The following is a 22057-nucleotide window of genomic DNA, read 5'->3' as shown; positions in this document are numbered from 1 at the left end:
AATAAATTATCTCAAACCGTGCACGAAATAAAGCACCAGATAATTATTAGAAAAACATAGATGACAGCATGATGACAGCTATTTTTAAACACAATTTGTATTTAATAAATCGGATTGAAATATAAAAAGTAGGTGAGTTTACCGTGACGTCACTATATTTCGTTTTCATCATGGACATATATATTACTTCGTATTAGTTTATATCTATGGTTTTCATATAAATTCAATATTAGCAAATCGTTTTGACAGTTCTAAAAAGGAAGCTGATTTGACTAGTTAGGAATGTAGCCTATTGTTTGTCCTTGTCACAGTTTCACATTTTATTTGTTCGCCACCGTAAATTTAGCATGGATTATAGTGGGCAACAAATAAATGTGTCGTCATCAATCATAGTGTCGCATTGCGTTAGGTTTTGTCCCTCACGGAGGCACGCATTATACCATTTATACCACTTCTATAGGATTCTACTTTCTAGCGGCTCAAGGCGTATTCAGACTAATCAATTTTTCGCCAATTTGATTAAATTACCCGATCGAATCAGGACGTGCGGACGCATACGTTCAAAAACAAAAGATCGCTTCGGAACAAACCTAAATTGATGTCTACTCGAACTTGCTACTGAACTGTCAATCCCCTCTCAAATGACATACCAAGCCAGCCAATAGGAAAACACCCAGACATCAATCGGAAAAATGACGTCGCGAGTCGTCACCATCTTTTGAGGATAATCGCATTTTATTTTTTGTTTAGCAAAAGACGGTGGCGACGAAGCACTCCCATAATAAGCGTTTTGTTGACGATATCGTTGTGTTGTTGTGTTTTCTTGGACAATAATATACACAGGTAAAGGATCACTTTCACCAGCTAGAATCCCCTCCCCTGACAGCTGAGTTTTAAGATTCTAAAACAATATTTGTAAATAAAAACAAAGCACCATAATCATGTAATGTTTGCTATGTAATTTATTCCCTACTTAATTTTTATTATTTCAACTAAATTGTGACTATGTTATGTGAAGATTTTGACTAGTTTTAAGATAATTTTAGCAGCCAAACTATACGGTATATTATGTGGCGCAGACAGCTCAAACAAGTTTCTTTATGCAGAAATGGGTGACGAAATGGATCCTTGCGAGTGCATCTGGAACCACGAGTTGGCTATGCGGCGACTGATCTCTCTGGTGAGTATTTCTATCATGACCTTGTGCCTATTGTGGTGAACGCTACAATTATCGATAAGTGCCACTTTACAAGAATCGTTCACAACGAATGTTAATAGCATTCTAAAAAACGAATTATCGCTTGATTAAATCGTTCAAAATTCATGATTTCATCACCCTTTTACAGGCTAAATTCATTTGCAATGTTATGTATGTGAATAATTTGCTATCAGAAAACTCATGGCTTAGGATTCGTCACAACTGTTCACACACACACTCAAAGCGTATACTGAAACAACTGTTATCAGTAGGTATTCCAATTATTTTGTATGTATAATTGCTTGGTTATCAACAAACATCCACCTATCGGGATACTCCGTTGAACAGACTGCCATGTTTATGAAATAGTTTTGTTGGCTGGGATTTATTATTGATTACCATAAATGGGATTTAATTTAGTGACATAATAGTTATTATGTGTGGAGATCTTATTTATCCTGACTTATTTACTATCTATTGTATTTTATTTTGATTCATATCATGTTATGTTAACATATACAATTATCTCCTTTTATGTAGAGTTTACAGTTTGTTTGTTGTTTATTTTTCACAAGGTTCCAATGGAACTAAATGTATTCAAGCAATAGGAATTTCAGAAATAAAATACAAATTTGGATGTTTTACTAAATGCTTATTATCACATCACCTTTACTTTAGCCATACTAAGTGTATAGTAAGTAAATAAGTAAATTATGCATGTTCATAAAAATAAAATAGGGGGGGAGGGGTCAAGAAAATGTAACATGTTGAGACACGGGGGAGGGGGAATCACAAACTTTGTGATGTCACTTTAACTTATTTAAATTATTTCATTTGCTGTACAATTAAATAACGAAGTTTTTGGATTGATAATCATTTTTATTCGTTTAATTTTCTTTCCTAATCAGTTTTGGGTTATAACATTATTAATTTAATATTTCTTTTTTCAAAAATATTTTAATAAAATATTAACAATGGGTACAACCTGCTTAACTTGATTTGCCGATTTCGTTGATAAATGTGACGTCACACCAGGGGCGGGAGGGATTTGCCAAATCTGACCAAGTGTGACAATGAGGTGGGGAGTGGTTAAAAAACCTAGAAATTCGTGTGATGTAATTAATGGATAACCCCTAATTTTATTTACAAATTAACCGATTCGGGGCTGATGACACGCCTGCCGTGTCATCAATGTTTTTTACGTGTGGCGTATGACACGGGAGGAGTGTCATCATATTCTATGGCGCATGGCATGGCTGCCGTGTCATGAAATGATTGTTCCGCGCCACAGCCAAAAGTTTTCGAAAATGGAACACGCAACGAATCGGATAAAATATTTTATTTATCCCAGCTTCGACAAGGGCAATCCTACTGCACGGATACAGAATGCCTGGACGAGATGAGCGGCTTGCCGGCGCCCGAGTCGGCCGGCAACAGCTTCCTGGTGATGTTCGCGATGATGGCGCTCGCCGTCGCCATGTACATGCTGCGCCCCAGGCGCCGCCAGCTGCCCGAAGCCAACAAACCTCCGCGCAACTCACAGGTATTTACTTCTTTGGTTATATTGCCTTCACACTTCAAACTTTGTTTTTGTAGCCAGATACTGGAAATGTTCCAAACACTGAATTAACAAAAAAAATCCATAAATTATCGAATTATTACAATACATTAATTAGGATAACGCAGCGAGTGTGATAAGCTCGTTTGCGCCGGGGCTAGCGCGGGGAGGCCTCTTTCAGTAGTTTTTATATTCCTTGTTTTATTTTAGATATATTTAGGGTTTGTAAGTTTTAATTTAGTAGTATTCATAGATATATTTAGTTCATAAGTTATTTGTCTTTCTACTGTCTTTTTCAATAAATTAGGATAACTGTGTCAATGTTCCACGTGGCTTACCCTAGTTGGCATGTTTTTGTGCCATAACGCTCACCAACATTATCGTAAAAGAGACTTTGAACACATTGCCACCGTATTCGTTCTTTTTCCTCATAATTAACACGTTTTATTATCAGACTCATTTCTAATTAACTCCTGCCAATCAGTTTTCAATGTTATGGCACCGGCTTAAGGTTTATTTGTGAATAAAAGTCATGCTGAAACAATCATAGCACACGGCGATTTGCAGCGTTACTGTGAATGGCATTGTTATCTTTTGTTAAACAATGAGAAAAAAATCTCAGCTGTTCACTTTTTACTACTGGTAACAACTTGGTGGTAACTAGTGGGCATTACCCTATGCAATATACATTTATATAGCGGAGCCTAATATCTATTAGGAGCGAAGCAAATTTCGAAATTTTACATAAAGTTATGGCATAAGTATGTTTCCATTTAAGGAACCTACTCTTATTTGAACAGAATCAATATTGTATAGGTGTTGTTTTGTAGAAAAATGTTGTTTCTTGTAATTTCACCTTGACTCGTAACATTAACCAAGTTTTTAAATTACATAATTAGCTAGAACAGCGTTTCATTTCTTTTGTTTCGTTAAATTTTCAAACAGTTAAAAATCAACTCTATTGCTTACTACTTAGTTCAAATTTCAGTGGCAAATTTTGGATTTTTCATTAGTGTGGCTGGGCCTTAAAAGGACCAGAGTAACCTACGCTTTGAAACAAGGTTTTTCTTCCCTCATTTAACACATTCACTGCCACCGACCCGCTAGGCGGGTTATCTGTTCGTAGGCGCTGTTCGCTACATACGGGTTTTCCAATGTTATCGGCTACGCTCGTAGCTCACGCTGGCACTGAATGTGTTAAAGCTTTAATTAGGCGTGTGTTATTATAGTGGCATTCGTTTGAGCCAGGGGTCCAACTTTTTGTCCTAAGCCCGAAATCACGGGCTTCGAGAGCCACTATCAATCAGGCCTCAGTTGCCGCGTGACTTATATAATAGAATTTGGTTCTCTGGAGCATTCCACGGGCTGTCCCGTACAAACGCATTTTATTTCCTGTGTTGCGACTTTTTTCTCGGCATTTAAAGCAGGCGATTATTTTTCTGTGCATATTTTTGACCATTTGTCATAGAAAAGGAAACTCTTCTACCTTTAAATCTTCAGAAACTTCGCGTTTGTACGGGACAACGGTAGACAATTTCATGAAATGCTCCCTCTTCGTCTGTGGAGTCGCCAGGCGGTCTAGCATAAGTAGCGTTCTCGCGCGCGAGTACATACTTGAAATAGCGCTAGATGTATGGAGACGCGCGCGAGATCGAAACTCATGCTAGCAGGTCTGGTCTATGCAAAGTTGTTACGCTTCTAAAAATAACTTAATATACTTATATTGATTTAATTAGCATAATACCTATACCTCTCAAAAGAAAATAAAGAAATGTAATCGTACCTATACCTACTTACATTAATTTCCTTTTGTTACAGGATCACGACGGAGCTCCGCCAACGCCGCCAAGAATTTAATCGTGGACGCGGACATCGACCTCTTTCATATAAAATATGAACCTAAAAGGTTTACCACATAAAAGTCCTATCTGCCAATTGTTTTATATGAAACGGGTCCGAAATAACCGTCAACCATACCGCGATCATAGTAAAGGGCGAAGGTCCGAGCGTTTTGACTGTCTTTTATTTCCTCATCGTCAAAATATTGGCGAAACTTAGCGTTAGGGAATCTTAATATGGCTCTTATAAAAAGTGGGTAACACCAAACATTAATTATATGACCAATAATGAAGCAGCAAAATCGCCGAATATTGTCCCTAACTGATCCGCAATGTATAAAATATATATTCATATAAGACCTCGATATGAAAGGTCGATAATGTCGATATTCCCTTTAAAAATAAATAGATCTAATTTTCTTAATTAAATGTTTAACCGGCCTGACTAAATGTTTATTACATTCAACAGTTTCATTCCATTATAGATTGTATTTACGTTAGACTTCATGATTTCCTGACATTTTTAGTTTAACCTAGCAAAATCTCGAATATTGTAATCTGTCTCTATGTAAAAGAATAAGCTCATTTGTGATGAGTTCTAATAATAAATTTGGCAGTTGTTTTATGTCGATCTTATAAACTAAAATTACTAAAACATTAAAAAAGTGTAGTGGCCTTAATTTGAAAGGCAAAGTTACGTCAAGTTATTTACCGTTAACAACGGAGTTGTGATATAATGTCTCAAAACAAATGCGAAGTTGTGAATACGAGGAATTTCAGGGAATCTTGCCAATTTTGGGTGCTCCATTCTTAAAACCGGATCCCTATCGATTTGACCTTATCGCTAAAAGATATTATAGCTCAAATGTCTGGATTGTGTTATGTCTTTGTGACTACATAGACATGAATGTTAAATGCCTCTTTAGCAAAACGTCTGGATCTTAGAACGTTACAATTTAGAATGACGTAGCAGCAAAGCGTCATTATCTCCGATTGTCTTTAATACTTAAGACATAAACGCTAAATAGTCTGTATTGTGTAATGTCTTTTTCACTAAATGGAATAAACGCCAAACGACTCGTTAGCAAAACGTCTTGATTTTGATATGACACTTGAAATTAATACCTTCCCGCGCATACTTTGTATTGTAAACACATTGACACATTACATTTCCAGACGTTTAGCTATTAACTCGTTCTGTGTTCACGTCAACCAAATAATTTTACTTCCGGCTTATTAGGTATTCTAATCATACGGACTATTTATATTTCCAGACGTTTAGCTACTTAGTCATTCTAATTCTTAGCCATCCAGCTAAATTGACTCTTTGCTGACTGAGTATTCTACTTTCATGTCGTCGCAGCTGAATTGACTATATGCTGACTGTGTATTTAAATTTTATGTCATCTAGCTGAAATGGTCGTTTAACGATAGGGTATATTTGATAGGTACCCTTAAAACCACCAGAAGTGTTGAAATACCTTGTCAAGTTGTCAATAAACAGCTAAATTGTCTTGTAAGTCTGAAATGACTTGCAATTTTAAACTCTAAAGTAATACATGAAGGTGTATTTTTACATGCACTCGTCATGTTTAAAAGGTTTCCGTCTCCTTGCAATGATAAGTGCAATTTGTATGTATGAAAAAAATTGGTAAATGCTGAAATCGCTACGAGAATCAGCACCTTTCTTATTACAATGAAAACATGAAGCGCGCGCATGGGCGTGCTCGACGTTGTATATTTTATTTAGGTCAGACTTTTATGTAGAATATAAGACGAAAATTACCTATATTATATGTTTAAAAAGTTTTAAGTAACCATATCTGTATTCAGATAATATTTAATCTATTTTAGTTTCATTTATTGCACTATTTTATTTTAAATTATGCAAATAATGCTTAGTTATATTGGGTGGGTTTCGTTTCTTTATCACTATTGCTAATAATGTCAAGACACCAATGGAGATTTTTATTGATATTATGAAAAAATAAATAAAACAACTGTGACAATCCATTTGTTTCATTGTGTAAAAGGAAATATAATTCACAATAAAAGGGTAGTGTACAGTACAGGTGAATGAGATAAAATGGTATGGGGAGTGGTGTAGTAAAATAATGCAATCCATTTAAAAAAGTTCTTTCGTAGGATATTCACTTGAGGCACAGAATAAATAATAGTACTAGGTACAGAAGACTCACTCTCTAACGCGTCTGTTACGATCAGCACAGATATGGCCGCTAGGTGGCGACAGCACCACGCGCGGCTTATGGCTTTCCCCAAAATTGGTGTGAAACGGATGTACTTTTAGCTAGCTAGCAAAGCGATGAAATCGCGGAGTGAGCCGCGCCTGCTTGAGGCTCGATCTTCTCATAAATCTCGTCATACCCATAGACAAATAAAAAAAGTTAAGTACATTTTCACGACATGGAATCAAATGCTTACTACACGTACACGTGTTAACTTGAGTCATCACCGATGAACCAGTGAATATAGTTTATATTTTCGCTAGGCATCGCCATATAGGCCAGAGCACACCGACTGAGTGTGCGTATACGCTCAAGTCACGCAAGCGGTGTGCCGTCTCTCATAAGGAACTGTATAATACAACGCGCACGTGCACGGTGTGCACAGACCTTTAGTCAGAAAGACGTCTAACATAGATGCAAAGATTCATTTAATAGAAAGACAAAGACGGACGGATAATTTGCAATAATGTTCCACATCGAAACTTACTATGATATTTGATAGCCAATAAGAAAGATCAAAGGTATGAGTAGATCACCTAGGAGACCTTAGAGATATCATGAAACTATACAAAAACTAGTTCTATTACCTACTCGATCCACTTCAATAAGGTAATTAATACCCTAAAATAGTACTTAGGTAAAGTAAAACCTAAAACGAATTATGCTATAATTTGACACGTAAAATATTGCTTGCACTTAAAAACATCGTCATCAATATCATCATATGTAGGTATTCTCTTCATAATTAAATCGAAACTAATTTTTTGGTGTTCATAACTAAAATATGTATAACATCAGTTTCTTTAAAAGAAACAGACTAAAATACACTTTTCTCGGAAAGCTACGTACTTACAGAACATAATGGTAATATGCTGAACGCAGCAAGAAACTATAATATGTACAGTCGTCAACATCAGATAGGTATATCGGAGCGATCATGGTACTCACAAATATCAGTGCACGTTCAGACATTTTTGGGCACCTCGGCCGCTCCGATATATCTGATGGCGACTGTATATATGTCGGCGGCCGATCGTAAGGTTAGGCAGATCGTAATGTTCCTGCGTAATGTTTTGACGATAGTAGGATAGGTTAGTTAGGTTGCTTCATATGCCCAAAGGGCACACTGCCCAGAAATAGGAGCCCGCGGACTCCGTCGACTCAGAGAATGAGTAAAAAGATTTTCACGTTTCACGATATGCCTAGGAATTTCACGACATGCCTAATCTTGTGATCGGCCGCCGACATATACACGGCCATGAAGCGTAAAAACAATACATGTAGACATCAAGAAAATTACAGTTTGCCTATGATTTCTGCAACACATGTAGGTACCTAGTACAGTCAGCAGCAGATATACCTGAGCGGGCAAGGTGTCCAAGAAAACATATACACTTCAATCGTCACAAAAATAAGGACATCTAAGTTGTCATTTTAGCGTAGGCTTTCAGTTCGTCACATATATCTTAACTTCTGAGTTTTTCTTTAACACATACACCCTTATTTAATCACAATGACAATAACGGTTAAAAAGTCAGTGGTATCTAAGCACTCAAATTCAAGCTACTGTCATTAATACCTACACGCACTGCCAATCACGTACGTCAGCAGCCAGGGTGCCACCAGTTGCTAAGCAGTTGTTATTTCAATGGTAACTAAGCATCAACGTTGTATCAGTTTAACTTTAAAAAAAATACTGTAGCAGCTACGAATTGACACCTCCTTTCTTAAAGAAGTATTTTATCGTCAAGTGTCAAACTTAGACAATAAATAAGTAGGTTCTGAGTATTATATTCGTTGGTAGGTTCTACGAGAATGATCGGTTTTTTATTTTAACTGTCATAGGTGGCCGTTCTTCCAAACCGTAGAGCATATTATATGTTAATATATTTATTTAGCCCGCTTATTTTACTAAAATATACTTTATAGTACTAAAATACGATGCTCCGAATCGATCAAAGAACAAAGGAGAAAACAATAGAATTGAAACGTAACATGTTCACTGTCCCAATCTGACATGTAAACCTTATGGCTTTGTAATAGAGGCTAGCCGTGGCCCCACGTGAGAAGCACGGGCAGTAAAGGTGTTAAGCATATCCAACTATGACTCCTCTCTTTATTTTGTTGGAGGAATGACGAATTTTGTTTTTACAACTTAGCAGAGAGGATAGAGTATACGGAGTTATATACAGTATGTATCAGAACGAAAGGCCAAGAAAGAGACCCATTAATATGTTTAGGTCATACTGAGCAACTTTTACTATGGGACCAACCCCGAAACCCCGGAAATAAATTTACTCTCCCATAGAAAATTTCAACATCACACCAGCAAAATATATAAAACTTCCAATTATTTTTCCGCGTTATCGGGGTTGGTCCCATAGTAAAAGTTGTCCAGTATGATCTAAACATTAATGGGTCTCTTTCTTGGCCTTTCGTCCTGATACATACTGTATATCTTTGAACTTATTGTTAGTATAACCTAGCAGTAAACATCAAATGGCATTCGACACAGGAGTAATCTAAGGAACGCTTACTGCGGGTTCAAACCTACAACGTCCTGTTAGAAAGTCGTACATACGCTACATGTGACATAATATCTTCAAAAAACATATAAACTTATGCGAAATTAATATAAAACCACAAATTAATAATAGAAATGAAACCCAAAAAAAAAGCTGTAATTTCTAGGTGCGTCCGACTGAGATTTGAACCCGCGGTCTCTGCTTTGAAAAGCAAACGCCTTAGTAACAAGACCACAACGTGCCTTGACAATTGGCTCTAAATTCGGCTTCAGTTAGCTTTCGCTATGTGTCACTCATTCGTTTTGATGATTCTATTCAATAAAAGAAATAGTTTGCAGTAAGTTGACTGACAGACCACTGTCAATGGTTGAAGGGCAAAACGTGAGATAGATGTATGTGATGACAAGACTGTACTGCTTTCGATGATTGTCAAAACGCTTTACCTGAAATTAGCATAGCTATTATTCATTCAATATACGACCATACATGTATGCTTTAAACGTCTATTTTTCCATATTGTTCAGATATATTTGACACGTTGACCGCTTAGATACCAGTGGTTTTTTGACAGCTAAGGTATCAATGATTTGTTGTAAGTGTAGAAATTAATGAATAGCGACTGTTAAGATATTTGTGACATGTTGAGCGCTCACAAGTAAATGCTACCATGACAGTCAACAACTTTTTGACAGTTTAAACGTTTACCTCTCTTTGAGCACCTGGAGTGTATAGCGACTTCTGCTGCTGACTGTACCTACAAGTACATTGTTAAACAATAAACATAGAGTTGGAAGCTCCAAACATTCCAAATGGCTTTTATGAACTTTATGCTATTGAGTATAAAAATACCTCGTATTCTTATTCTTAGTCCTAACTGCAGCCTAACTGTACAGCCAACAAATTGAGAGATATGACCTCAGTCAGATCAGTTAGTACCATAAGTGCCAAACATAGTCTTAATTCACAATTTGCCCCGCGGATTCCTGTCTCATAATTAGACAAAATATCTCGTGCCAATAGATAGATAAGTAAGTTTAGATTGCTCCATACATAAACATAACTCCATTTATAAAAGTTATAAGCGAGCTTTGCGAAAAGCTTTATATTTAAGCGATTTTAAAACTTATTGATGACATGATTTTATTTTACCATACCTCCCAAACAACTTTTAGTATTAAGTATGGATAGCCATTAGGGAATGCAATACCGGGATACCAGGATCCCGAAATACCGGGATCCCGCATGCAATTTGCGGGATTAATCCCGCTCGTAAATTAAGCGGGATCCCGCGGGATTTGCGGGATTAATCCCGCTCGTAAATTAAGCGGGATCCCGCGGGATTTGCGGGATCGAAGAGCGACGTGGTTCTTACGTGTTACTACAAGGAACACAAGCTCGGGCACCTGCCTACTGGCGAAAATCTATGGAGGAAAGGGGTAATGACACGGAAGAGCATTTTGCCCGAATTTGTCTATTTATTTCATCACACTTGCTCGTAAAAGGTGTTATTTTACGTAGACGACGCGGTCCGTAAATCTTAAATTTGTACCCAGGGAATATTGTTATGAAGGTACGTCCGAAATTAGGCAGATTTTTTATTGTTTTCCCTCTTTTTTCCTCACAGGTGTGATGAAAAACATTGTGTGTGCCACGAGTGGTACAGGACTTACGAAATCGCGTTAATTAAGCCTTTACACACGTTCTTAAATTCTTGATTACTGTCATTATACCGTATTCGTTTAATACAAAATGTACTATTTCTAATTTTAGTTTACTTTTTGTTTTCAACCTTCAAATTTAGTACTAATTCGTAAAATTGTATACTAACTTGCGGGATCCCGCAAATACCGGGATCCCGCGGGACTTAAAATGGCAATCCCGCGGAATACCGGGATTGAGTTCCTCATGCGGGATTGCATTCCCTAATAGCCATGCATGGAATAAGCACTCTAAGCTTACTTATTCGTCTATGCCCGCGACTTAGAAATAAATTGATCTGAAATTCTGGGTGACACACTCTTGTGATCTTAGTGAAATCGTGAATTTATTGTCATGGCATTGATTTTTTTTTTCGAACTGTTTGTAGATGGTGTATTTTGTTGACTGCAATTTGAATTGAATCTGCTTTTGTTATAATAACCTATCATGTACTATTTTATGAACACAATTCGTCCTAACCGCCGATTACTTAATATACATACATAAACACTGGATAGTATCGCCCATTATATCCTTTAATTTATATTAATTTAGAAAACAGTAAATTAATTCTTGTATACAATTTTTATTTTATACAAAACCAGTACCGCGAGCACAGCTTAATGTGCCACGTGTAAACGTACCACATTGTGCGGTTTTTTTTTCACACAGATCGAGTCACAATTTAGTTATTTCTGTACAAAACTGACTATAGGGTCTAGACCGCGGGCCAGGCGTAAATTTCGTCGGTCATCGCATCCCGGGCGATAATTCGTAGTTGTTAAGGGCTATACGTAATGAACCCTCGTGGACGTCAGCTGCCGCTCCGATGGTGGCTTGAGAAACGTCACCCAAACACGTAAAATAATCGTCATCGCATCCCCATTGAAACTTTGTCAGATAGTTCATATGCTATTGTGAATAAATAATATCGTCAGCCGGCTGTATCGCGGTGGAAACCGATATCGGTTTGGTCAAGGAAATTTGTTCCTGGCTCGCTGTCTAATAGTACGAATATCAAACAGGAGAATTAGCGACCTATCCAGTATTACAATAAAGTCAATGATCAGTTCACGAGTCATGTATCCTGTCCACTTCACTCTTCACCTTCTTCAACAGATTACATATATTCTTATACTTCCCCGTCGAGTTGGGCAGATTCTCAAAATTGATAACGTCACAAATGTCTTTAGCAAAGTTCGAGTCACTTGGTAATTTCATATAGGGGGAAGCAATATTTAAGACCGGAGTGCCGTAGGAGGTAGTTTTGACGCCTCTGTTGTCTGATGTAGGTGTCCTGGCTTCGGATGATAATGGATCTCTACTTGGACTTTCTATACTTGAGGGAGATGCGTTAGAATCAATTTCTAATCTTAAAGGTATTGCATTAGGTACTTGGTCCTTATCACCAGTTTCTTTAGATTCTTTAGAGTCATTTTCGGTTTCATTTTCACTAACAGTCTCCATATCGCTTGGTATTTTACTTGGTTCTGTGTCTATGGCAATGGTAGGGGAGTTCGGAGTGACGTCTGTTTCCAAAGCGTTGAGCAGGAGTCGTTTCTTTTCTTCTAAATCGTCTAGGGAGGGACTAATATGGCCGCTACTTAGTTCAGTTTTGTCCTGAAATATATATAGCAAGTTATTAGAAATAAAATAACATAAATAAATAAGGAAACTTGGTCATCCTTGTATATGTCAAAATAAGTAAAACACGGGTCTCGAATCTCGATGTTTGTTGAATTAGTTTGTCGTACAATTCGATACAAGTACGATCAACTTACATTCTGGAGATAAAACAATTGTAACCTTTTAAGGTCAAACATAAAAAAAATAAACTATTTTTAATCTGAACCGTGTTGTCCGTGTTGCATAGTAAATTGAGATGAATTTAGTTTCGAGAAAGCAAAGAAACAAAAGAAATGCTGGTTTGTTTGATTTACGAAAGATTCTAATTAGATCGAAATATTCGAAATGGATGGATGGATGAATGAGGAGATCCGTAAAAGAACTAAAGTCACCGACATAGCCCACCGTATTAGCAAGCTGAAGTGGCAATGGGCAGGCCACATTGCGCGCAGAGAAGATGGTCGATGGGGTCGAAAAGTGCTCGAGTGGAGACCACGGACTAGCAAGCGCAGCGTAGGACGTCCACCCACAAGATGGACGGACGACCTTGTTAAGGCCGCCGGAAGACGCTGGATGCGGGTCGCTTCCAACCGGTACGAATGTCCGGAGGTCCAAGGGGGAGGCCTATGTTCAGCAGTGGACGTCTTATGGCTGAGATGATGATGATGATGATGATTCGAAACGGACTGAACATTGTAACTGTCTTACACTAAATTGAATACTCAGTTTATACTCACCAAATCATCTTCAATAGTGATATGCGACGCGTCCATAGGCATCGGTATATCCTTCACCTCGGTGACCGCCACAATTTCTATATCGTCCGTCTCGTTCAACTTGTCGGTCACTTTCTCAGGGCGCTCAGGGGACTTGGGCGGGGTGGGGGGTGGGGAGGATGTAGGAGGAGGTGCGGGGAGGGGGGGAGGTGAGTCTGGCGGTGGGGGAGGACATGCGGGGGGCGGCGGGGGCGGCGGCGGCGCGTCGTCGGGCAGCGGCGGCACTGATGGGAACTCGACGACCTCTGTGACCAAAAATATCAGGTGTCTTTTCATTTTCATCCTCACATTTGTGGGTTACTAGAATCGAAAGTTCAAAGCTTCGCTCTTGTTGTTTACTTTACATTTAAAGCAAAAAGATGTAGCCAGGATCCTAATCAAATACAGACGAAAAGTTCACGTTAAAATCAGGTAGGTAGTTTTATCAGGTTAGTTAAAGTGCATTGTCACACACAAATAAATGCCCTTACCAGGATTCGCAAAAATAATAATAAATAACATTTTCTACATGACATTAAAGCTCTCCAAGAGGCCTCTACGTGTTGGATCTATAATTCTATATCCCCACGCAGCCTATCAAAAGACCGGGATTTATAGGTCCGTGAAATCCAAAATGTAATATAAATAACATCTATTCTTACCATCGCCACTATCTAACTCCATTTCAGCCTGCCCGTCGGCCTTAGCCTTATCGGCTGAAGGAAAGAACGTCAGCTTTTTCCTCTTGTACGCCTTCATGGCGTTGGGTGCTAACATCTGAAGCATGGCTATCTTGCTGTCCTGCTCCGATATAGGCGGCAAGCCGTATAGGTGGGCTTCCTGGAATGAGACAAGAAGTAGTTTTTTGGGTTGTTCTGAGCTAATAGCCAGACGGTATCTCAAGTTTCATAGGGTCTTAATAAAATAAATTATCGTATGCCAAGTGGTTGGTATCTTCAGCGACATATATGGGAGATCAGTGACGTCAGTAAATCCTCCACTCTTATTCATAACACTTTCTTATACGATTAGAAAGTTCATGCCATTCAGACATACATCAAATTTCTTGATCATATTGCGTGAAATTTTGACCGACCTCTCGGTAACGCGAACTAGCAGGCACGTTGAAGCCAGGAAAGTCAAGTATTTTCTTGATGTCAAATTTGTCCTTGGAGCCCGGCTCGCAGACCTCGCCCTCCTCCTCTTCTGGGTCTCTTATTGCGCTTCCCTGAAAATTTATATAAAAATAAGTTATACAAAAAGTACCTATAAATTTTTTACGTGTTTAACCCATTGACCACCACTGAGTCTTTACTTGTGAAATCTTAATTTTTAAACTTGTATACAACAATTTCGAATTTTTAATTTTAGGGCCTATGACGATTCACTGTGCGTGCACCGTGCGTGTGGTTGCCGGAAATCCGTCCAGGAACCAGGTACGGACTTCAGTTCGTCTTGTAGAACCGAATATAGCTTGTGAAACTTTTTAGATTACCATATAATTTATAAACTGTAATATACTAATAAAATTAATAAACTAGACGGTTGAAATTACCGTAGAGTCGAACATGGTGATCCCAGAGTGTGATATCCGCGCCTCCTCCAGCCAGCCAGGCGGGTACCCGAGCAGCCTCATCCTGTAGATGTAGAGCGGGATCTCGCTCCGCTTCAAGCCAAGCGCGTGTCGCAGATTGCCAGAGATGCGTCCGGGGATCAGATGCCCGTACTTCTGTTCGTCTTCTACATGGTAGCGGCTGGAATGTTTGTAATTTTTTAAGGGTTCTTTCAATTGCTTTGATTTTTTTTTCTTTTATTTTAAAGGGGTTTTGTCACGCAGTGACGATGTCACCCCCGTAATGAGATCTAATAGTAATAATGATGTAGTAGTGAAGTATTACCTACACCACTACATCACATTTAAGTATAGCTTGCACATCAACCTGGCCTCATCTGATAGTGGCGATGCCAGGACCATGCAACTACCTATGTTGGTGGATTTTATAAATGTCATGTCACTCCTCAGCGCCTCATGGAATGTGTCCGTAATGCTTTGATTTGCAAGTCTTTCCAGATCCATAGGTATTTTCCGTTTTTTTTTTATCATTTAGAAGTTCAAATTTAATGTTTATTGAGCACAGAGTACAATTGACTCAAAGCCTTGTTGAATGGCGCAGACACTCAGAGCAAGTGTCTGCATCAATTCTTGAGATTTTATTCCTGAAAAGCAGACCCCCGGCAAGAGGGCAAGAGGATAAAGAGAAGTGGAAGATTTTTCACAATAGGGATGTTTCCTGTGCTTAAAATAAATTATTTCAAACCGCGCACGAAATAAAGCACCAGATAATTATTAGAAAAACATAGATAGCAGCTATTTTTAAACACAATTTGTATTTAATAAATCGGATTGAAATATAAAAAGTAGGTGAGTTTACCGTGACGTCACTACATTCGTTTTCATATAAATTCCATATTAGCAAATCGTTTTGACAGTTCTAAAAAAGAAGCTGATTTGACTAGTAGGAATGTAGCCTATTGGTTCCAAATAAAAGTACTAACTTAACTTTAACCGTAAGTAAGTTACTATGTAAGTTACTTACCCAACTTTAACCATATTTTTTCTCTTCTCTGCAATCCTAGCATTGTCTCTAGGTACTGTGCAGTCTCTTAATGGATGCGCACCATCACAGTTAAAGCAGGTCGGGCCTCGACGCAGCACAGGTGGGGGAGTGGACTCTTTTGCTGGTACATTGCAAATGAGAGTATCTGCCTGAAATGCCAAGCAGGGGTTTGTAACATAAATAATACATGAATACAAAATAAACCTCGAAACCAAATCTAAATAAAAAGGTTAATAGCTTGGTCCACCCACACAGAGTGAGCATACGCACGAGGAAATTGGCTCGCGTGCCTCGCGCGTATGCTCTATGTGGACCTCACTATTGATTAGACCAGTGTTTTACAAGCTGTCGGTAAGTGTGGCTTAATTTATAAAGAACTTATTTATTTATTTAAACTTTATTGCATGATAACAAAACGTACAAATGGCGGACTTCATGCCTTGAGGCATTCTCTACCAGTCAACCATTGGATCAAACAGAAAACTTGTACTTAGTGCAGGAATGTAAACAACGAGAAGAATTATGAATCACAAATCAGGTTATTCTAAACAATAGAACTTCATGTTTAGAAGAATAATATTTGATGGTTTTTGAGATTACCTAATTTTTACTGTCACAATCTTAACACCTAATCAATTAAAATTAGCTAAAAAATATATATGTCACCTGTTTGTATCTTGGTATTTCACCAGGTTCCTGTGTAGATGGGTCAGTATCAACAAAGAAAAAGTTGTCCTGTTCTTCTGTCTCCTCTTGCGACTCTATTTGTGGCGCACTGTCAACATCTTGTAAGTCTTCAGGCCAAATATCAAGTTCCAAGTCAGTTTCTGTTTCCGAGCCCTCCAAAGATTCAGTGTCATGCAGTTTAATAAGTTTCAACATAAAGGCTTTTACTTCCTCCTTATAAGCTTTAGCTGTCTTGTTATCTTTAAAGCGCACTGTGAACAAAGGCGTCCGATTCTCACAACCCGCTACGCCCAGGTCTGTGTTTGATGCTGGAGAATCAACAACTATATCTTCATTAAATATTGATGATCCAGAAGTGTTACTCTTCTGTTTCTGAATGATATCGTCCTCCTCGACCACCAGTTGCTCGTCGTCGTCTTCGAGTTGAATAACATTCGGACTTTTCCCTCCATTCTGTGCTTTAGTAGGCGACGATTCAATCTCAATAATTTCGGTAGAGCAGTCGATATCTATGCATTCTACATGAGTTTCTTCAATAATAACATCGTCGGTCGAGGTTTGTGAGCCGATTTTAGGCTCCAGGCGGTTAATTTTAGGATGTTTACCTTCATCTTCGCTACTTAATTCGATGTCATCATTATCCAATTCATAAATGATATCGTTAACTCCAGCCTTCCTTTTGGACATTGTCGTGATGATAGATCATCAAACCGTCGATAAAATCCAATTTTAAAGAAATCGAATAAGAAAATATACAAGAAATTCCATAAAAATACAACGAAGCGCGTAGGAAATTTGACAGATAAGACAGACAACTAATCAAAAATGTTGCTAGTTTAAAATAATAGTCAGCCTGTTTTCTATTACAAACACAACAAATTGTCACAGGTGAAACTTTTACCGGTTCTTTTCTACGTAGTACATCCCTAGACAGAAACGTCAAAATATAGCTCTACCTAAAAAAAAAGTTAGGTTAGGATCGGGGTCTTGTGGATTGTTTGTTATTAAAATGTCTATATTATTTAAGAAATTTGCACAATCTAGCGTTAAAAATGTAATATTAAAGCACAGTGACATTCAGTTCCTCATTTATTCAAGAAAATTAAGTTTCGTGCCATCGTTATACGGTAATAGATGTTAACCAACAATTGCTTTAAAGTCGTATAAACTGCAATATGTAATATTATTTGCGTCTTTTTAGATGGTGATAAAGATCCTGCGCCGAAGTTTTTCTCCCCTGACATTCAAATTTTGCTGAAAAGGTTAACCAGGCCTGATTTGGCGAGGGTTTTCCGCAAAAGAACCAACAGTGCATTACCTGTGCTTCCTACTCCCAAATATAAGTTCTTAACATCCGAGGAGTTAGAGCAAGAGGTCGCCAAAGCAAATGAGAGAGCCGATCAACTTCTACAGATGCCTCCAGTTGTTAAGGTTCCCAAACACTTATTTTAGACTAAAGTTTAATGAAATATTTAATTTTTTTTCTTATCTTACAGTTGACATGTCATTAAAAAATATTTTCAGATCCAACAACACATCCAAGATGTCCTGTCGGAGGACCCTGCTCTGATTGGCTATGACAAATCCAAATACATCTTCACAGATATCAGTTTTGGTGTTGCAAATGAACACAGAATTATTGTACAGAGGCAAGTGTATATTTTTTAAGGTTTTAGTTAAGAATGATCAACAGAAATATTAATTTCAGTATTTGAGACAAACATAGTTTTTGCCCTGTCTCTATTTATTTGGATTAATAGCTATTTATGCTGCTTGATATTAATAGCTATTATAATAATATTATTATATTTTAATTGCTAGTTATAGTTATATTAACACTTTCGGTGCTGGGAGCCCCGTTTCCAGTACAAAATGAACACAGTGTCGGCAGTGAATGTGTTAACATACCATTGCTTTCAGATTACCTGATGGTACTCTTCAAAGTTGTGACCATGACGTCAGAAAGAGGCTAAACCAGGTATTTATTCTAAAATAATATCTTATTGAATCATTCATAAAAATCATAAAATATTTTATTCATCACCATGTATGACTGTGCTCTTGTTGTACCAATGGAATGAATAAATAAATGTATTTTCACCACACCAGCTCGGAAAGAATTACTTTGCACTTCAAAAACGAATAGCAAAGTTGAATTTTATCCACATGTGAGGCAAAGTAATCAAATGCAAATTTTGAGTTGTTTTCTTATGTTTGCTGGTAGAATTGACTTTTAAATGATGATTTTGGATGCTAAATATTTAATAACATTCATTTGGATTTGATTTTGTTTGATATTTTACATTTAATATTTGCTTCGGGTTGGTGTGGTGAAAAATTTTGTGTTTCACTCTGGGGCAAATTTTGTTTAACCCTCGTGCTTTGAAACCCTCGCAACGCTCAAGATTCCATTTTTCGAACCACTCGCTACGCTTGTGGTTCAATTTTGGAATCTTTCGCTTGCTCGGGTATCAATATTAGCACGAGCGGTTAAACAACAACTTTGCCCCCTTGTAAAACAAATAACTATTATATGCCCAATTTTTTGGAGTTTTCGGTTCTGTGAGACCTACACCAGGAATGGCTCTTACAATTAGATAGCTTTTAATTTCACATTACGCAAGTCAAAAAATCCTCTACAATACAATGTATACAATGTCCTTTTACATATATACGTGTTATTTAACTATTACATCTCTAATCTAATATCAACAATATTTAGGTTCTAGATGTACTGAGAAGTTTTTATTTGATAAACTTTTCAGATATATTTCCCCATAAATGGACGCACAATAAGGGAGCCCCTCATGTTCACGGATGAGGAGAAATTCAACAGCATCCTGGACAGAGAGCAGTATGAATTCATCCTGGACCGAGCTTGCATTCAGTATGAGCCGGATGAGCCGTCTTACCAACGGGTCACCAGTCTTACCTACCAGCATGTGGATGCTAAGAGCAGATATGAGTTATTGAGGTAAGTTAATTTTCTAAAATAAACACTCCAAACGAATAGTGCCAGAGAACACTTCTACCAATATTGAAGATGACCCAAAATGGAGAAGAGTGGCCCATGACAGAGTACAGTAGAAAGAGCTAGAGGAGGCCTTTAAGTTAAGAGATATATTATAACAGTCTAGTCTCAGTCAGGAAAAACATTAGTTGTAGATAGAGTCAGACCAAGGTAGCTCTGCAGCGATTGTGATAGCACAGACTTACCAACGTATTTATTAAGCCTAAACATTAAACCTACCTTCACATATGTCATAGTATCATACAGTATAATCTTATAAATGTATCCACAAACAAACATATATACACATAACTATATTATCTTCTACACAATCTAAAATAGTCTTAGCCATAGTTTCCGACAAGCAGCAAGCAAAATCATATTGTACGAAGGGTCGGCCTGAAAACCAGCGTTGTAGTAGGCAAGCCTGCTGCAACACACGCTGAGGTTCGCTCCTTTTTAACATCATAATTTAAAAAATTATATCTACATGTAAACATAATATTTTTTGCCTATTTAAGTTTAATTCTAAGCTTATAATGTTTTGTAGCATTGCCTGTAAATATTTTTCAATGTGGTGTTAAATAAAAATTTTCTATGTCTTCTATGTCAGACTGTGAAAGTGTTATTTTAAATGTCAAACTTCTATGAAAATATCCGCTGATTGATATTTTTCAGTGACCTCTATTATTATGTGAAAATAAGGGTGACAGCTCGCAACCACGGTTGCATGAATCATGTGAGTGGGATGTTTAGACTAACGCAGTCTGTGCTATCAAATACGCTGCAGAGTTGTCTTGATCTGACTCTGATATGTATTATATTTTTAAATTTATTCATAAATAATTACGTACACTAATTACGGGTTTTAGTTTTTTACAAAGGTACAATGAAACTCATTTTCTTACCTATTATTGTCCATAAAATACAGTCTTGATATACCAATATCATGATAGAAGATCCTTACAATGAAATATCAAGTGTTTTGTATGGGGGATTTATTTTCCCAACTGTAAACAATTAAGGTAAAAAAATTCCGGTAGTTACCAGTAGTATTAGCTTACATAAAACCCTTTCAATCGTAGGTCTACCCGCCACTTCGGGCCACTAGTATTCTACCTGACCTGGCATCAAAGCATAGACAGCCTCATGCTAGAGCTGCTGCAGACGGGTGCGGTGCGGGAGGCCGCGCTTCTGGTGGCAACGAGACAGGCCGTACATGGGGATGTTACTGAGGGACATCTGGCTACTAGACTTGTGCAACAGGTACAAATTTTAATTTTTAAGTTGAAACGTCTGCGAACGATGCTATTAGGCTTAGAATTTACAAGTAGAAAAACCGGGCAAGTGCGAGTCGGACTCGCGCACGAAGGGTTCCGTACTATAATGCAAAAAAAAAAAGCAAAAAAAAAACGGTCACCCATCCAAGTACTGACCACTCCCGACGTTGCTTAACTTTGGTCAAAAATCACGTTTGTTGTATGGGAGCCCCATTTAAATCTTTATTTTATTCTGTTTTTAGTATTTGTTGTTATAGCGGCAACAGAAATACATCATCTGTGAAAATTTCAACTGCTAGCTATCACGGTTCGTGAGATACAGCCTGGTGACAGACGGACGGACGGACGGACAGCGAAGTCTTAGTAATAGGGTCCCGTTTTTCCCTTTGGGTACGGAACCCTAAAAATTACTGTCTTGGATGAGACTTGAACTCACGGCCTCCGGATCGATACTCCAGCGCTCTGCCATCTGATCTGTCTGAGCAATCAACTCGGACTTGGAACTCCGGTAGCCGTTTAAGAAGTGTAACACTCTTACGGTAGATGTCGCTAGGGTCCCCTTGACCCATATGGTGGGAAGATTTGCTGGCTATGGATAAGGCCTATCGTGCGCGCCATTTTAAATCTTGTTGGAATAATCGAAGGTTGATAATTGAGTGGTACCTGTGCGCGTCAGTTGACGTCTTTGGCGGTCAAGGGGTAAAGCTCACTTCTATTTCAGATCCTGCCAACACCCGTCCAACTAACAAAACCAGATCGCCTCACAGAAGAAGACATCCAACTAGACAGCAGTTGCGTCGACTGCGTCCAGAAGTACATCAGCACCAACTCCTCAATGAAGAGCCAGCAAGAGCTGGCACTGCAGGGATTCAGGGAGCACTACCAGCAACTGGTCGAGCTGAGTCGCGGAATTAAAGTAGCACACGGGAATGCCTGAATGTAGATGCGTAATAAATGTATAGTTAAGGAATGGTTTATGGTTTTTATTAACACAATTAATTACATCAGTTGATTTGAG

The 22057-nt window shown here is 38.0% G+C and overlaps 3 protein-coding genes across 3 annotated transcripts; 2 read left to right on the top strand and 1 right to left on the bottom strand.

The window, feature by feature from the left end:
- Positions 1 to 669: 669 nt before the first annotated feature.
- On the top strand, positions 670 to 6596 carry LOC134665448 (small integral membrane protein 14). The gene is made up of 4 exons (XM_063522422.1): positions 670 to 843; positions 1107 to 1180; positions 2550 to 2741; positions 4575 to 6596. Exons 2-4 carry the CDS (start codon positions 1109 to 1111, stop codon positions 4611 to 4613), a joined length of 303 nt encoding a protein of 100 aa, XP_063378492.1. The 5' UTR covers positions 670 to 843; positions 1107 to 1108; the 3' UTR covers positions 4614 to 6596.
- Positions 5222 to 17562, bottom strand: LOC134665405 (zinc finger CCHC domain-containing protein 8 homolog). The gene is made up of 7 exons (XM_063522356.1): positions 16729 to 17562; positions 16042 to 16211; positions 15000 to 15198; positions 14541 to 14672; positions 14107 to 14284; positions 13427 to 13710; positions 5222 to 12683 (listed from the first exon to the last, which is right to left on the bottom strand). The coding sequence occupies exons 1-7, from the start codon at positions 17434 to 17436 to the stop codon at positions 12135 to 12137; spliced, it is 2220 nt and encodes a 739-aa protein (XP_063378426.1). The 5' UTR covers positions 17437 to 17562; the 3' UTR covers positions 5222 to 12134.
- Positions 17563 to 17694: 132 nt separating this feature from the next.
- On the top strand, positions 17695 to 22009 carry LOC134665425 (small ribosomal subunit protein mS22). The gene is made up of 7 exons (XM_063522391.1): positions 17695 to 17876; positions 17951 to 18180; positions 18274 to 18398; positions 18670 to 18727; positions 19515 to 19723; positions 20845 to 21025; positions 21761 to 22009. Exons 1-7 carry the CDS (start codon positions 17759 to 17761, stop codon positions 21974 to 21976), a joined length of 1137 nt encoding a protein of 378 aa, XP_063378461.1. The 5' UTR covers positions 17695 to 17758; the 3' UTR covers positions 21977 to 22009.
- Positions 22010 to 22057: the final 48 nt, after the last annotated feature.

This window comes from Cydia fagiglandana, chromosome 6 (genome assembly GCF_963556715.1).
Source record: "Cydia fagiglandana chromosome 6, ilCydFagi1.1, whole genome shotgun sequence".
NCBI classification, from domain to species: Eukaryota; Metazoa; Arthropoda; class Insecta; order Lepidoptera; family Tortricidae; genus Cydia; species Cydia fagiglandana.
Note: the sequence above shows the minus strand (reverse complement) of the source record. Positions and strands in the feature narration are given on the sequence as shown.